The 18,234-nt window shown below is 41.2% G+C and overlaps 1 protein-coding gene across 1 annotated transcript in view; it reads right to left on the bottom strand.

Annotated features, from left to right (window-relative positions):
- The window catches only part of TNPO2 (transportin 2), a 67,853-nt gene that overhangs the window by 15,283 nt on the left and 34,336 nt on the right, over positions 1-18,234 (bottom strand). Inside the window, exons 6-18 of the mRNA XM_089660956.1 lie at positions 17,697-17,830; positions 17,525-17,606; positions 13,640-13,762; positions 13,424-13,542; positions 12,146-12,206; positions 9,518-9,686; positions 9,183-9,335; positions 8,008-8,233; positions 6,443-6,614; positions 5,637-5,723; positions 5,311-5,418; positions 5,066-5,224; positions 2,037-2,124 (exon numbers count right to left, since the gene is read on the bottom strand). Of these exons, the coding sequence (XP_089517082.1) occupies positions 2,037-2,124; positions 5,066-5,224; positions 5,311-5,418; positions 5,637-5,723; positions 6,443-6,614; positions 8,008-8,233; positions 9,183-9,335; positions 9,518-9,686; positions 12,146-12,206; positions 13,424-13,542; positions 13,640-13,762; positions 17,525-17,606; positions 17,697-17,830 (1,681 nt within the window). The remainder of the gene's footprint in view (positions 1-2,036; positions 2,125-5,065; positions 5,225-5,310; positions 5,419-5,636; positions 5,724-6,442; positions 6,615-8,007; positions 8,234-9,182; positions 9,336-9,517; positions 9,687-12,145; positions 12,207-13,423; positions 13,543-13,639; positions 13,763-17,524; positions 17,607-17,696; positions 17,831-18,234) is intronic.

Raw genomic sequence — 18,234 nt, 5'->3', positions numbered from 1 at the left:
CTATGGTATAGATCTGAATATTGATCAATCCTGAAGTACTGACGGCCAATCTAATATCTTGAGGTCCAAGAATGTCAGAACAGTACAGATATCCCCCAAATGTCAGGACAGTACAGATATCCCCCCAAATGTCAGAACAGTACAGATATCCCCCAAATGTCAGAACAGTACAGATATCCCCCAAATGTCAGGACAGTACAGATATCCCCCAAATGTCAGGACAGTACAGATATCCCCCAAATGTCAGGACAGTACAGATATCCCCCAAATGACCCCTTTTAGCAAAGTAGACAGTCCGACGTATTTCATAACAGTCATGGCGAGTTTTTTGAAGTTGTAATTTTTTTCTCATAATTTTTCGGAAATGAAGAAATTAAAAAAAAATTATTTTCACAAATTGGTTTTTTTTTTCAACATACTGTCACCAGTGCAGTACAGCGTCATCATATAACTGGCATGGTGGTGATCAGGGACACTGACTGGTGACAGTAAGAAAAAAAAATTGACAAATTTTTAAATTGTTTTTTTTAATTACTTTTTCATATTTCACTATGACCAAAAGTAGTTCACCCGGCCGCCATCTGGCTATAGGCCAGGCGGCAACTGGTTAAAGAAGACTACCTCGCAGGGAGGGTCATACAATAACAAATGGCTTGAAGAATGGGATGGAATGCAGAAACATGAGAGAGAGAGATGATGATGCAAGTAAAACTGGAGGCCTATAAAACAATGGCACCAACACAACCAAAGATGTTATACAAGGTTAAAAAAAGAGCTAAAAGCAAACAAATCTGCAATTAATTTATCTGCCTCGCGAGCAAGAGCGGACAAGCAGTGAGGTAACAAGTATAGTCCAGGCACAAAAAGAGTTGACAAAATCAGGAGGCAAGTTTGTCAAGCCTTTGCCACCAAATTTTGTTGCAACTCCACACTATCCTATAAGGTTGCCTGCCTGGGTCTTATCGTGTATCATTGCCACTACAACACTATGTTCAGCGCTGGCGTCTTCCAAGACCAGGCAATCACCTGTTTCGTAGCAGTTGTGATGTGAAGGAGGAGGAGGAATTGAATCCTGGTCATCTCTGGAGGTTCAATATTTAGCAAGTCATTCTGAGTCAGGCTGCATGACTATATCAAATAGATGGGAAAGGATTGAGTGGATTTTAGCCGAAAAGGATTTCACCAAGGGAGAGGTCCACCATATGGAGATATGTCTCCTAGATTGTAAGCTCGAAAGAGCAGGGCCCTCAATCCCCTCATGTTTTGCATTGTATTGGTATTGTTCTGTCACATGTTCTGTTCTCCTTTGTAATGTACAGCGCTGAGCGAACTATCAGCGCTTTATAAATACTGTATAATAATAATAATAATGTACCTGACTCATCACAACCTCGAAAACAGGTGTGTAAAGGTTTTTTTAATTCCACTTCTAATCTAAAACGTTAGATATCAGTTACTAACCATTGTCTTTACCGGATAAAAAAAAAAAAAAAAAAACTTAAAAAAAAACTTAAAAAAAGGGAGCAGATGCTTATCTTCCCCTGAAAATTATAATTGTCTGTCTTCATTACCTCCTGAGTCGCTGTCCTCAGAACACCTAATCTTCATAAATTTGTGCTAGTTCATTTGGCTCAAAGAAAATCATTGGATTATCCAACAGCCAGAGAACTAGCATATTTAAAGTCAATGGCAGCCCCATATTTCCCTCAATGTGTTTGCTTAACAAGCCAAAGCAACAAACCTATGGTCTCGATTAAAGGAAGGCTATAACTGATTTAGATCCATTTTACTTATTTTTACAGACATGTATAAAAGTACTATGGGTTGGCTGATCACTGAAGTTTGTAAATAGGCTTCATTAAATACATCTGAAACCTGAAGTGGGATATGTAAAAATTAGCTTCATCTGCTGGTTGTATAGAATGATGCACAACACAGCATTTTTATGTTTTACTTTTATTCCTGACCATAAGAAAGAAAATTAAAAAAAAAAAAAAAACAACAAAGCATAGCATTCACCTTGAAAGGATACTTACATATGCAAGGTTTTACATGGAGGAAACAAGCTTTAGTTAGATCACCCAGGAGGGCAAAGGAACTCTGTCGAACTTCTGGCATTATGTCCTGAAAAGGGAAAATAAAACAAATGAAAAGTGAGTGTGTGTGTTTGGTTGTTTTTTTTATTTTTTTGGAGCAGGGGGAGGGGGGGTTTGGGCATTTTTTTTTCTTTTTGCGTATCAGGGAGGGAAAAACAACAAAAACCACAAAACCTCTTAAATTCCCTGTAGAATCTTTTTTTTCTTTTTCTTGGGAGTCCATTTAGGAACACAGGAAGCCAAACCTTAGGGTTATACTGCCACATATAGCATGATTGGACACTGCCAGACAAACGTCAGGGCAGCCGAGGGCATGACAAATCCTACCACCAGCAGGTCTCCATTTAGTAACAAATTAGTTCCCAAGACCATATAAACCCAGAAATAGGACCTATGCCCTATTAGAAAAGTAGTAGAAAAAGATTCTACGTTTATAACAATCATCCTGTTTTCGCTCCAGTCCATTGAGGGTCCATCTTGTCATGGTATCAAACATAACTACCTTTAACTTTCAGGAGATCCAAAAGGAAAAGGGCTGAGCAACACAGCAAACAGTTAGGCTAGGTTTACAACTATGCAGTTTGTGTTTGATGCATTCTTGCTGTGCTTTTTGCGAGGGGGGGGGGGGGTTTCCCCCAAACTTGTTGCTGGGTAGAATGCACTACATGCAGCGTCTCCACTGAAGTCTATAGAACCAAAAATGCAACATTTTGCGTTTAAAAAAGTCCCTGACCCTTTCCAAAAAAACGCACTGGGTGAAAAACGCGGAGATGTGAACCTCTCCCATAGGAAATCATGTTAAATGGACTGCTGTGCTGCTCTGCAAAACAGAAAATGCTTAGGTGTGAACCTAGACTAAAAGGGAGGCCATTTAATCAGTTCACACCGTGCCTGGAAAGAGGGCTATAAGACACTTTAACTTCAGCAGCCTATAGGCATCACTGTAAGCTGCAGATTCGGCCCTTTCCCTGAAATGGATGGAACGTGAGACTGCCACTTCTGTAACCTAATAAAAGAGGTGCAGCGCTAAAATAATCACAATATTATCAATAAATAGATCAATAAAATCAATAGATATCCCATACAAAGAAGTGATAAAAAGTTCCGGTATATAATCAATAAATAGGATAAAAGGGACTCTTGTGCTCTAGTAGCTCTGGACCCGGTATCAGTGCAATAGTAGTGAAGGTAATGCGCACTCACCGGACGTGCATGTAAAATGCGCCTTATGTTATTAATCCAGATGTCATCAGATAGGTAAGGGTCAGGAACTAGAAGGTCTTCCCTCTAAGGGATGGCGGGTCGTCAGACAGGATGCTACACGGTTAATACAGGTGATCCTCGTCCTCTGAGGCTCCCCCTTTAAAGCACCTGATATTCCTCCCTGGGCATGCAGATATCCACTAAAGGTATGATGATCCGTCCTGTACTGGTTACCTTTAGAAACTCAACAAATAGGACTCCATCAAGCAGAGGCTGAACCCTAGATTGAAACCACCAAGCCAGACTTAGGATCCCAACATTGTCATTGGTCTCAACCCCAGGGCCAGTAGACATCTCCATAGACGATTGTGGTGGATGAATCTTGCTAGCCAGAGGGCTCGTTCACAACAAGAGGAGCATCTGAGTGCACTTGCTTTTTTGCGTGTTCCCACACGTTACATTTTTTTTTTTTTTAAAGAGCAGCTCTACATGTGTAAAACATGCAAATGGGCACAGGCATGATTTTTAAAATTGGGCAACACCAAAACACATCGTACTACAGTACCATGCATTTTAGCAGGCACAAACGTACACACATTTGCTAAATGCATGGGGTGTCATTAAGAATTAACGGCACCCACGCGCGGCTGCAAAAAGGCATCATCTGTGAACAAGCCCTAAAATGTACTCTGCGAGGCAGAGTTCAGTGGTCTGTAGGTTGTAAACCCCCCTACAAGTCCCTCCTCTAAGTACAAATAACCCTCCAACCCCCCCTCCTAGCACAAATCTTCCCAAATCCCCAGTCTTAGCACAACCCTCCCAAAAACCCTCCTCCTAGTACCCTCCCCCCCCCCCCAAAATCACCATTCCCAGCAAAACCTCACCAATTCCCCATAGCACAACCCCCCACCCAAATCACCCTCCCAGCACAACCACTCAAAAATCCCACCTCGTAGGACAACCCCCCACCTAACACGACTCCCCCCCCCCCCCCCCCAAGCTGCTCTCTCTCCTTTCTGTACATTTGGAATGATCGATCCTCTGTTAACTCCTTGGCTACAGGAAGAAAATAAACACGGTTAACGCCTGTACACGCAAGAGTTAGAGCAGAGGTCCCCAACCCCTTCTCAGTTCTTCTTTCTGTACTCTTGCCAGCAAGTCCTTCTCAATCAAGGACATCGCTTTATAGGATGCAGTCGGACAGCCAGCTCAGCTTTCAGTTTTGCCAGCAAGAGTACAGAGAGGAGCAAAGAGCGGGGGAAGGTACAGGCTTAGCTCTCTGCCTTCTCTATACACAGAACCTCAATAGAGCTCTCCCACCTCCTGTAGAACCAGAACTAGCAAAGGATCACTCAGCTCAGGCTGTTGCCGCAGCACCCGAGGACTCCTCGCAGCACCACCCGGTTGAGAAACACTGGTTTTTGACTAAAGGACAACTGTGCAGGATAGCTGAAAAAAATTTGAAAAGACTTCCCATAGCTATAGGGAGATTAAAAGAAAAAAACAAACAAACCATAAGCCATAAAAACAGCAGAGCTGAGAAAAGTCATCAATCACTCTAGGTCACTAGTAAACTAAGGCTTGGTGGTAAGTAGGAAGAATTACACCCTGGGCTACCATACAGTCTGTTTGCCAGTGTCCAATCCTCCTGTTGGTGGCAGAATATCCCAGAGCTTGAAGACCGTGTCCCTCAAAACACAAAAAGGATTTTTTTTTTTTTTAAAATAGCACCTCACCTTTCAAAGCCAAAAGGAGACCATTCTTACCTGCATGCATTGGAACAGAAGAGTCATGATGTTGCTTCTTGCCACTAACTGCTCAACGTGGCCACCAAGCCCCTCTGCCAGCCCACTAAGGAGGTCCAAGGCTACTATCATGAAATCCTTATCGGGAGCTTCATATTGATCCGGGTGCTGACTGTACATCTGTCAGAGACACAGGAGACAACACCCATTAGATACGTAGGGCACAGAGTTGAAAACTTATGAAAATCAGCTTTAAGAACACTCACCATGGCTTGGGCCAGCGTCTTCTGCACCAGAGTAACACATCTCTGATACACAGGCTCACAGTATGGTAGGAACCCACTCTGCAGTGCCGTAGCAATGGAGGACAAGCACTAGAATTTAAAATATATATATATATATATTATTTCACAAAAAGACAACCACAGATATTTCAAAGAAGAATTAAGCAAACTACAACTTTGAGGTCAGATAGTATGAATACAAACTCCCAACATGAGGAATTCAGACTTCTGGTTTCACATCAATCCCCAGTAAAAGCTCGAGCCAGCAACCACCCATTGTCATCAATATAAATTAAAAAAACTTTCACCTCTAGAAGTGGGAAGAGGTCCTTATCTTCATCTTTCAACTCATTCCATTTCTGGATTAGAGGGGGCATCAGCTTTTGGATGTACTCCTGTAATAGAAGACAAATCATAGTTGTAAACATATGAAATACTAGTCTTGGTTCAGAATAGAAATGAAAATAAATAGGAGAAAGGAATGAACCAGTGGGTTTGGGGTGTCTAACTGCTGAGCACACAAAGTAAATGTTTCGAACAAAAAATTATAAACATTAAAAACAATCCAATGATTGGCTTGGGTGAACACAAGTATTATTCATTGTCCACATGACCTCTGAAGATCTTTCATTTGGTCAATCTGGTAAATTTACGTATGGGTTTGTGTGGCTTCCTCCAATACACCACCACTGGTACTGAAATTGGCTGCTCTGGTTTGTGGAGAATGGATTGTGTCCTTGGTCTGGTGTAAACTCCACTTCAAGTTTATACACAAGGCTTTTTAACTTCCTGCAGCCAAACAGAGCAACCAGAGGACACCAAAGAAGGTATAAATCAAAAGGTATGGCCATTATTAAGGTGAACCTGTTGGGCTTTAGAAAACTAAAAACATTTACATGACATGAAACAGATCTATATCTCTGGATCAGACAGTATGAATACTGAGGCATCATCAGACAACTTCAATTGCTTTATCTGCATCACCTCCAGAGACACATCCTGCTAAGGTTTGGCTCCAAATGTCATTTACCAGGACACTCCATCAACTGCCCCATTACAGAAGAATAAAAAAAAAAAAAAAAAAAAAAAAAAAAAAAATTAAAAAAAAGCTCACCGGCTGATTTAAATGGTGTCCAACAGAATCCGCTAGTGTCCCAATGGCATCATATAAGATTAGGAGGTTCTTATGTTGATACTTTCCAAAAGCAAAAACCAGTGTGTCCAAGATGAAGCTTAAATATGGTACAAGTTCTGTGCACGCCTCTTCCTCCAGAGTGGCAAATGCGCTGTTGAGAGAAGAAAGCAGCAGTGATTTCCTGAATCATCTCCTCAAATAGGCCGAGCGATCCACTCCCAGCGGTTACTCAGCTTTCTAATCACTAATGTAAAACGGAGCAGTTACAGAAGAAAAAGGGCAGAGAGTGCAGACTGCAGATATTCAAGTTTAGTGCTACTTTTAGGACAGAATTGCACCACAGTATCTGCAAAAGGTCAGTGAGGGCTTGTTTTAAAGCTTAATGTGCAAAAAATTGTTATACAAACCCTTGGGAAAATAAATGCAAGTTGTTTGCAGCAATTCATTCTTAATTGCACTCCTACGCACATATATAGTAAAACATAATGCACAGGGCTCTGGGCCTTGTTGAGAGTCATTAAATAAAGTACAGGACTTATTCCTGAAAATTGGTGACAACCAAGTTAAAACAAATAAGCTGCCAATAACTCCTCAATGCACAAAACATGTGCAACATATTCATCCTTCCACAATTCTTAAAGGTTACCAATTCTTAATGTGGTGGCTGCATTAGCTTTCCCCCCTCTTTATTTTCATCTAGTGATTCTACCAGTAACTATATTAGAGTGTCTCCACTCAGGACGGAGGTACAACGAAGACACCCTTGAACAGCAAAATTGTCAGTCTTGGGAGAGAGTAGTGTTAGATGTACCAGTAGATTTACATGAACGTAAATTAAGGCTGAACTCCTGATAAATACTTTTCAAAACAGTTACAATATTTTTTCCCTTCTGACTATTTTAAGTACCCCTGTCAGTGGTAAATTGTTTTTCTCAACCCTTTGACACTCTTGTTGGACAGGATAGTCTGTTAAAGAAGTTGAAAAATAACAGAAGTACTGGTCAGATAAACAGGTGTAATTAAAAGGCAAAAAAGGCTAAAGAGAATAACTAAGACCCCCTTCACATGGGGCGGAATCCGCTTTGCTGAACAGGGGATCTGTCCACTGATCCCCTGCTGAGAAGAGCAAGTTGATGACAGGTTTACGTCCACTCTGTTTATACAGAGCACAGGACTCTGCTCTATGGGCAGTTGGGTGTACACAAACCGGCTGCCCATTTACACCAGACTGCCCTTCGACCCAATCCACCTAGACAGAGGGGATCAGATCACCTTCCTTGTTTAATCTTTTACCGGAGCACATTGGTTTGGAGATAGACAGGTGTAAACAGACAAGTCCATAGGAATATATGGACCATCCGATCAGGTCCGCCTGAAAAAAGGAGCCTAATGCAAAACTGGTCAAATGCAATAAAATATTTTGGTTGTTGATTTATTACCATTTTAACTTCTTTTTCCCCACAAATCAATGCGTTCAACAAAACAAGGAAAGATGAGAGCTATTGTATACTGAATAATCTAAAGTCAGTTCCGACTGACAATACCTGCATGCAGCTTCCTGCACCCGTTTGTTGCTGTCCAGGATGCGTTTAAGCAGCTCAGTCATGAGGGGCTTCAGGTAGAGGTCGGGGGGCTGGCTGACTACCCAGTGGGCATAGCGACTCAGAGTCCAGCAAGCTATTGAGCGTACCAAAGCTTTCTTATCAGAGAGGCACTGGATGAGGTGAGGGATGAGCTCTGGTAGGTAGGGAACCATTCCCTGCATACAACCTGTATGGGACAAAAAAAAATTAATGTGATTTAACCTAACAATGCAAAATGCGTAAAACGTAAATACAATATATCAATAAAAGCATGCAAACATTATAATGCCTGTCTACTGAGCAAAATGCTGGAACCATGAGATCTCACTTCAGAGCGAACGAGACGCACCTGAAGGTGGTTATTTTTCTCAGTGGCAGGAGACTGATATACATGCTTATAGAAACTACTAAAAAGTAAGGCGATCGCTCTAAAGAATGTGAGTGTATCAGCATTCTCTTGATTTGAAACATTTTAAATGTATTATACATTTTGGATAACTTGAAGTAACAGTGGAATGAACAGATAAGTGGAAGGGAAGATCATCATAAATGCATTTTGACCTGAATAATCTAGCAAGGTCTTTCATCTCTGGTGAATTTGTCTATTGAACACAGGTGTGGAGTACAGCATGGCTTGAAGTGATTTTCTCCATGATGGTGTTGAAAGATATAAAGAATATCTGCCATATTTATGTACAGCCAACACACCCGTTTACCATCTGCCAGTAACAGACCAAATGGATTTAAAACCCAACATATCACATGCTGTCATGGAAAGAACCAGGCAGATAGCCAATACCCATGAGCACACTTTTGTGGTACGGACAGTAAAAAAAAACAAAAAAAAAAAATTACACAAAAACACAAAAAGGTGAACAAGCAGCTCAATCAGTTTCCTGAAAGCAAGTAAAGTCAGAAGCCCAGTACCAGGGGCGGACTGACCATTTGGAAACTCGGGCACTGCCCGAGGGCCCGGGGTCAGTAGGGGGCCCCATGAGATGCCCCTGGTACCTTTTTTATAGGCTTTTTTGAGTTTGGGCAAGGACACGGGCCCCATGATCCCCTATTGCCCGGGGGCCCCATGAGTTTTCAGTCCGCCCCTGCCCAGTATTGACCACACATTATATAAAACCGACCTTCAGCGATGGCGCCAAGAACAAGTATGCCGGATTCCTTTATGACCCATTCTGGATGGAAGAGGAGGTTCTTCAGAAGGGGTAGAAGGTGAGGAAGCAATTCCTCTCGAAATACATTGGCCAGGACATCCAGAGCTGCAGCAGAACATTTCCCTAAAGAAAAGAAGTAAGCCATGATTAATTGTAAGGTAAACAAATATGCATTCATGATTTAGCACACAAGACTGTCTGATCAGCCAGTATGGATACAGAAGGTCCCTTAGCATTAACTCAGGACAAGCATTCTGCATCACTTCAGGAAGACATTTGTTTGGAATTTTAACAACAGTACATACTCAAATTCCAGTCAGATAACGTATCATCGTCATCATCTTCATCGTCTGCATCTTCCTCTCCTTCTGCCCTCTCTTCCTCATGCTGCAGTGTCACAGTGCGTGACTTGTGGAAGCGAGGCTTGATGTCTTGCTCACTGTCTGGAATGGTTTCATCTTCCTCAACATCTCCCTGCTCAAAGCAAGGAAACAAAGTACTCTAATTAGCTGTGCTGTGACTCAGAGTTATGCTATAGTTACTTAAAGAGAAGGTGAGTATATTAAAAAATCAAGTGTGGCTCCCAACTCTTCCAGAGGGCTGCACAATAGCAGCACATTTTTGCACCTTTGCAGTGTATTGCAATGCACATTGAAGTTGGAGTAAAATAACCCCTAACATTGTTGTCAGTACTATTAACACATTGGTCGTCAGAGCTTGTATTGATAGTTATGGCAGTGAATTTGTTAACTGTCCCTGTACCGGTGGTCATGGAGGTGAATGTGTTAACACCCGCCAATGATAGTCAAAAGCAGTAAAAGTTAACCCTTTACCAATGAAAGTGTTAACCCCGCCCTCACTGGTGATTGTCACGGATCCACGATCGCCGCAACCAACATGCGACAATCGCACGACCGCGACTAACAGTAATACGTCACGCCCACGGCGTCAGACCCCAGACCTTCTCACCAAACTTGTGACCGAAGGACCGGAAGATCTAAAACCGCGGTGTGACGCGCGTAACAAGGCCACACTCAGCTGCACCCAGCACAGCGATTGCCCAGCTAATTGACTACAATCGGTGCCTGCAGCCTAAATGCGCTTGTTACTGGGTCGGGTTAATTACGCAACTAACCCTCTACTGCCACCACGACTTTTGTCGGAGACTGGGAAACTCCCATTATCAAATATATACTATAATGATTGAAATATTGATCTATATAGCACGGCCCGCGGACCTGTTATACAGAGATATACCAAACAGTAGCGTCTCTTCAAAGGCAGGGATTCGTGAATTGCAAATAAGCGCTTAGAAACAGTTTGACCCTTTTAGTAATAAATCTTTCTTTCTGAAAGTGTTAAACAGGTGCGATACAATATTTACAAAGAGATGTCACAAAAATATATATATATGTGTATAAAGACACAGCAAAGAGATAATTAGGAAGAAGATTACAGGGTTAAGTTACTTGCCCATATGCCTGGGTTTGCAGATCCAAGTTGTAGAGCAGGGCGATTTCTTGATCTCCTCTTGTTACGATGTTGCTGGGAGATCTCTGTGTGTGTCAAGCTCTAACTCACTTGTCTCTTCTTAAAAGTCCCTCTCAAAGGGGGGGGGGGGGCTTTGACTACACGTTTTGGGAGTGGTCAGTGGGAAACTCTGTATTAACTACAGCTTCATAATACATGACATGAAACATACGGTTGACCTGAGGAATGTGCAATTACTCTGGTCAGTTTGATAATGTGTGGGCTTACGCCATTTTGGGTCAATGCTTCCCAGCCCTCTGAGAAATGCTGCCTTATCAGATGTAGGTGAGAAAGGTGACAGTTTTCCCAGACCACTGGCACCACCAGGGATGTCTTACCCCCGTTGACCTACACCATCTGTCAGGAGATAACGTTTGCCTCTCAGGACTGGAAAGGGGGGATGTGAGGAATGATCGAGGAATACCTCAAATAACAGAAAACAAGAAAAAGAAGAACTCCGCTTCCAGCTCGGATGAGCTAGTTTGTTACAGTGATCACTTACCCATCCTATGCACCCACACCACTCTCCAGGCCGGGACTTTAGTTGTACTGTGAGCAGAGACAACTCCTCTTATGGTGCCAGGAGCATTCCACCCTCCTACAATCTGACTGCTGCCCAACAGCTGGCAGGCCATATGCGACCCGCAATTTGGTACCGGGGCTATAGAGTAACAGATGAGACTGCCAACATCACATCTAAAATGGTGACACCCAGCAGTAGTCTCAAGCCTTTTGGACGTCTACACAAGGGAGGCTATATGGGCAAAAAACATGTATAAAAATGAATAGGTTAAAGGCATATAATCTTATGCAAAGATTTTTGATGAAGTAGTCTGGTGACAGGGTCTCTTAAGTACTATTCAGAGACATCTTCTCTTTTTCACTCAATTCAAGTAAATGTAATATATTTTAAATTACAACTGTTTTTCTGGTGTCATTCCCCACCCTAACAAGGCAGTCAATGGTTTCTCTGCCAGTTCAAATCTCCTGTCTTAGTCCATGAAACACTCTGAATGTCTTCAGGAAACAAAACGTCTCCAAGAAATCAGGTAATGTAACGCATATGCTCAGAGCAATATCAACCTCCTGCAGGGATGTGAATTGAGCAAGAAATTCTAGGGAACTGCAAGGTATGAGGAATGCTATCCTTCACACAACAGAACTGTAGCATGTCTGCCTCTCCTAGTCGTCTCGATCTACCTCCGACAGCTGTCAACTTCTGTTTTCAGGGTAGAAATTATTTTGGGACTGCACGCCAGTGAGAATAAATCAGAAGGTACAGAAAGTGGCTCCAATTTTCATTATTTATCTCAGGTATGAACAAAAACAATGCTCAACCCAGAAAGCAATTCTTGAGCCTTTTGCCAGGTTCCTATGAAGGGAAAGTTACACAAAATCCTCACCTTCAGGAGAATAATATCAATCTCGTTGTATTTCATTCCATTGACCAGAATAGGAATCAGCCTACAAGATAAGAAAACATCTCATTTTACTTTACATGGCACTGGACCAGCCAGCCAAATAAACTGAAGTTTCTATCCTGCTGGTTATTTTTAACTATGCGATTTAAGTACCTTTGCCACAAAGCAAGGGTTTTTTTTTTTTTTATTTCAGCTCTGCCTGCTCACTGGGTACAGTGCTTTGTTACTGTCTAAAAGGGGGAGACAGGTGGTAGGGGGAAGTTGCAAAGATAGAAAAAATAAATAGACCCATTTTCATGGCAGTATGTGTGAATCACAAGATTTGCAGAATTACTTTAAAAAAAAAAAAAAAAAAGTAAATGTTGCAACTTCGATCTTCTAATTAATGTGCATTTACCACTATTTTTTGGACTGAAGGTTGCAGAGCATTGCATCCACCATCAGTGCAACGCACAGGCAGTGTTTAAACCAAGCCCTAGGTCCGCACGGACCTTCTATTATGGGGCTAAAGGTGGCTTAGTGGTTAGCACTCCGCCTGGCAGTACTCGGGTTGTTGGTTCGAATCCCAACCACGGCACCACCTGCCTGGAGTTTGCATGTTCCCCCTATGCCTGCGTGGGTTTCCTCCGGGTGCTCCGGTTTCCTCCCACGCTCCACAGACATGCAGGTAGGTTAATTGGATCCTGTCTAAATTGTCCCTAGTATATGTATGAATGTGAGTAAGGGACCTTAGATTTTACACCCCTTGAGGGTTAGGGACTGATGTGAATGTACACACACACACACACACACACACACACACACACACACACACACACACACACACACACAGCGCTGCGTAACTAAAAATAGATAAAAATAAAGGAACTGCGGTTGGACAGTCCCTCTGCAGCAATGGCAGATAGGAATTGTATTCATTTCAATTCAGAGACCTTGATGATGCGGGGCAGAGCTCTAAGTAGGTGCCAAACTAAAAACAAATTGAAAGAAAGCCCCTAGAAGACGCTCCCATTATTAGGATAAGGTGAAGTGGGGAAAGGGGTGGGGATTAGTTTGGGGATGTAGTGTGTGTCCATGTTTCATATATTACATCCTAAATATGGGTGTAAACCATGAAACATGGTCCAAAAGGTAGAATTTGCCTTTAAGCTCTAGTTAAGCACACAATTTCAAATAAATGTAAGCACACTTCGATTCATGCAGGGTCTGTAGGACAACATTTTCTGTATTTATGGGCACAACAAATACTAGAGAACTCACTGTAAGAGGTGATTGGACAGGGCATCCTTGCAGATGGGCTGGTCAGCCAGTGTCAGCCAGAATTCACAGGCTTCCAGGGCTACATTCTCATCACTGTCCTGCGTCCTTTGCAGCATATACTGGAGAAAAAGAAAAAAAAAAAAAAGAAAGAAAAGTTCACACTGTCCACTGCTGCTGCCACACAAAATGAAGAGGTATAAAGGGGCTCTTTCTTACCTGGATGATGCTGTGCATGTGAGGAAGCAGACGGTCTATCCGCACCTCCAACAACATAACAAGTGCCCGACACACATTCTTACGAACCTCAGGGTCCTCGTCCACGGCTAGTGCAAAAAGATGCTGCAGCAAAAAAGAGGAATAGGACATAGAATATCTATTATTGTATGTATGCAGACAGCAAAACCTCTAACCATTACACTGGTGTATAATGTTTTATAAAGGGTACTAGCAGAAGTGGGTGGCTTCATTAATCTTTTGTTACACTTCGACTGGCCACAGAAAGACAAGCGTCTCCTTGATAACTATGGTCAGGGAGATGTCTATCAGACTACGTACAGTTCCACTGAGGACCTACTAGGATACTCATTCAGCACCAACAATAGTCATAAAGAGATATAAATAAACAGTGCAAATCAAAACCCCCTCACTCAATGAACAACATACTCAAGTAACATCAATTACCATACAGTGTAAACATCAATATAAATATTAAATGATACAATGTCCCCAAAAATTAATAAAAATTTAAATCATATTAAAGTGTCTAAAAAATATATATAAAAATTCTATTAAATAAATTAAGTCCTTTCTCCCACATAAAGTGTAAAAAAAAATTTTCAAAAAAAATTGTGCTTCCACCATCCACCAGTGAGAAACCAACATCAACCGCACTCACCAGATTGTGAGTAATGCGCCTTTTTAGGATTTTTTGGGATCCTAAACCCCCATTATAGCCTCCAGGACTCCTTTCCACCGCTTTGTGGTACAAGCCTCGTTGTGGTGGCTCTGGTTGTGTGGATATTGAATGTAACTGATACGGTGGAGGCTCTGGTTGTGTGGATATTAAATGTAACTGATACGGTGGAGGCCGCTCTCTGTACTCCGGGGTTATATGGAGTATTGTTGTACACAGTAGCTGTGAAGTTTGGTGAAAGGAGAAGGCAGGAGCAAGTGGAAGGAGAATCCTAATTCTATATGGTGGAAAGGAGTTCTGGAGGCTATATTGGGGGTTTAGGATCCCAAAAAATCCTAAAAGGTGCATTACACAACATCATCTGGTGAATGCAGTTGATGTTGGTTTCTCACTGGTGGAAGCACAATTTTTTTTAAACTTTTTTTTACACTATTTATGTGGGAGAAAGGACTTAATTTATTATAATTTTTATATTTTTTTGGACTTTAATATGATTTAAATAATTAATATTAATTCAATTTTGGGGACACTATCATTTAATATTTATATTGATGTTTACACTGTATGGTAATTGATTTATGTTATTCATTGAGGGGGTTTTGATTTGCGCTGTTTATTTATATTTCTTCTACGAATTGGTTTATGTGCGCAGCAGCAATCTATACCCTTATTATACCCTTAGAGGTTTTTTCCTGTGCGCTGGGGTTTGTTATATATTTATAATAGTCAAAGAGGAGGACTGACATGAAGATAGAAATAATACTCCGTGCCTTGCTAAAGACAGCGCCCATCTCAACCCAAAATCCCCATCTCCATTTATGAAGTATTGGAGTCTTCTCTTCCTTTGGGATCCACACTCTGACAGTATCTTCGAGGAAAGCCAAGGAAATTATGGATTGTGTGATCTCCTGCATAACGCTGAATACCATTCATATTGCCTAAGATTATGTGTCCGTCTGTAAACTATTTTGTATAGATCAAAATGATGGATATGAAATTTAAGTCAGTTTAAATCCTAACTCCTGGACCAGTAAAGGCCCCATTCACACCTGAGCGTTTTGTAACTTGACGCTCAAAAATGCTTGAGGAGCAAAAATCAATTATTCTCATGGAGATAGCTCACATCTCTACAAGCTGTCTGAAGCCAAACAAGTTCCGGAGCGTTTTTGTAGCTCAAATTGGGCAGATTAGCACATTTTATTCCCATAGAAAGGAAAAAAGCGATGTGCGCATTTTTCTGATCCAAAGAAAAAAAAATAGTAATATATGAATGAATGTAAAATAAATAAAACACACAAAAATCATAAATAAATGAATATGTAAATGAATTACCCCCTAACCCCAAGAAAATATAATAAATTATTAAGAATAATTTATTTTGCGTTAAGGTGTGTATTTTACTAATTTATTTATTTTTACAGTTAGGGGGTTATTATTAGATAGTATTTATTGTATTTATTATTTATGATTTAACATTTTCTGTGTATTTTACTATTATTACACTGACTATAACAGAAAAAGAGAATAATTAACCCCTACCCAAATCTAACCTTAACTCTAACCCCTTACCGCAGTGTTTCTCAACCCCAGTCCTCATGGACCCCCAACAGGTCATGTTTTCAGGATTTCCCCTCAGATGAAACAGCTGTGGTAATTACTAAGGCAGTGAAACTGATCAAATCACCTGTGCAAAATAATGGAAATCCTGAAAACATGACCTGTTGGGGGTCCATGAGGACTGGAATTGAAAAACACTGCCTTACCCTAACATAAAAAATAACATTAAAAGCTGATGGAAAAGCTAAAAAAGCTGTAAAAAATTATGCAACAGATGATATTTTCCTCTATTGGCTAATAAAAAACCCCGCCAAAAACACTGTTTGAAATTGTGCAAAATCATGCAAAAATTTGCAAATGTTCACGTGTGAATGCAGCCTTAGGCTCCATGCACACTAGCGCTTTTTAGGCAAAAAACCCCCAAAACACTGGATTAAAAAAACGCTGGTAATAGCGGGTTTTAGTAACACTAAAGAAAAAAACTCTACAAAAAACATTTTTTTTCTGCACCTCAATGCTGAAGCTTGAAAACTGCTTCCAATCTAAAATAGTACGCATGAACACCTAAGAACACTATTTAGCTTCTAGGAGCAGAAAAAAACACTACTGTGCATGGAGCCCTTAAAGTGATTGTAAAGTATATTTCTTTTATTTTTTTCTTAAACATTTTATAATACCTGCTATGTGCGATAAAATTGCAGAGAGTGGCCCTGCCCAATCCTCTTTCTTGGGTCTCCCACTGGAGCTCCTCTCCTCAATGTAAGTTGCCATAGGAAGTTGCTTCGTATTGCGCCACACCTGCGGGCTTGATCCCAAGCCACGCTGCCTACATCCATAGACAGATAGTGCAGCTCGTCCCACCCCACAGTCACAGGATTTGACTGGCAGCAGCAGGAGCCAATGGCTTCCACTGCCTCTGCAAAAACTGAGAGCAGGGAGAGCCGCTACAGACTGAACAGTGCTGGATCAAGGACACAGGTAACTATAGGAGGAAGGAAGAGGGCTTGATACTAATGCCTAAATATATGTTTTACCTTAATGCAAGGAATGCATTAAAGTTAAAAATGTTTAGGCTTTAGAACCACTAAAATCCCAATATTATATATTTTAAAAAAAAAAACAAAAAACAAAAACAAAAAACTAGCTATGTGACATTGTTTGTAACCATGCAGATTTCACCATCGATGTGTTCCTTCTTTCTTTTTTGTTCTCTTTTATTGTGAGATATATATATATATATATATATATATATATATATATATATATATATATATATATAAAAATCAATAAAAATTGTTGATAAAAACACAAAAAAAAAAAACCACACACACACACTAGTCACTGTTGTGGGTTATCTTTGGCCCTGGCCACAGGATTCTACACAAAGTGGTTTGATGAGGGAGGGGTGTTAGTGCCAGGCAATCATTTGCCCTGCCAGAACACTGATTTTTTTTTCCTTTGGCTCAGTCCACATAAGCTGTGCTTCTGCATTAGTTCATGTGACAGGTTCAACACACTACTGGTCTGCTTTAGTGGGATATACAACAGTCTACAACATGTTAACAGAAAGAATGATCAGAGGGCAAAGAAAAAGGTCATGTTATAGTAATTAGTGTGCCTTCATTTCTCACCTCAATGAAAGTGTCAATGTTGTCCATGAGAGCTTGAGCTCTGTCTGTGATAAACTGGTTGACACAGGCAATAGCGTGAGACCTAGGACAAAAGGCGTACACAATACATTACACATGGGGGAGGGGTTAGGAAAAGTATTTCACTGTCACTGGAAGTAGTCAAGAGAAGAACCTGATTTTTGGGCTGCAGTGCTTAAAGAACTGGAGGAACTTGGGGATCATTATGTTCAGCGGCCGGTTTAGAGCATCACTGTCCAGAAGCTCAGAGGAATCCTCGCAGATCTTCTGCAGAGCGCCAAATGCACCCTTGAAATACAAAAAAAAAAAAACAAAAACAAACAAGGTTTACAAATAAGCAATATAAAAATGAGATCTGTCATTAAATGTCTAATACAATAAAAAATAAATAAAATACAATGGGAATCAGGAATTTAAACAGTTTTGCGGGCTCTAGTCCTGCACCACTCTTCTAAGTTGGGGAAATGGAGATCCTGCTCGAAGCTAACAAAATGGCAAAAGCCCCTTTGATAATTAAGACTGGTCTGCCCCCTGTCCTAAGCTGTCCATGAGAGACAGAACACGGAACAGTGCAGCTGCATGCTCCACTCCCTCTGCCGGTCTCCGCCTCAGCTGAGATGGGGAGGGAGGAGGCAGCCTGGGCAGAATCAATTCAGTATAATTACTGCACGAGCAGAGATGGGTGTGAGCTG

The sequence above is a fragment of the Staurois parvus genome, unplaced genomic scaffold (assembly GCF_062004578.1).
Source record: "Staurois parvus isolate SC_StPar_1 unplaced genomic scaffold, SC_StPar_1.0 ptg001296l, whole genome shotgun sequence".
In the NCBI taxonomy this organism is placed as follows: domain Eukaryota; kingdom Metazoa; phylum Chordata; class Amphibia; order Anura; family Ranidae; genus Staurois; species Staurois parvus.
Note: the sequence above shows the minus strand (reverse complement) of the source record. Positions and strands in the feature narration are given on the sequence as shown.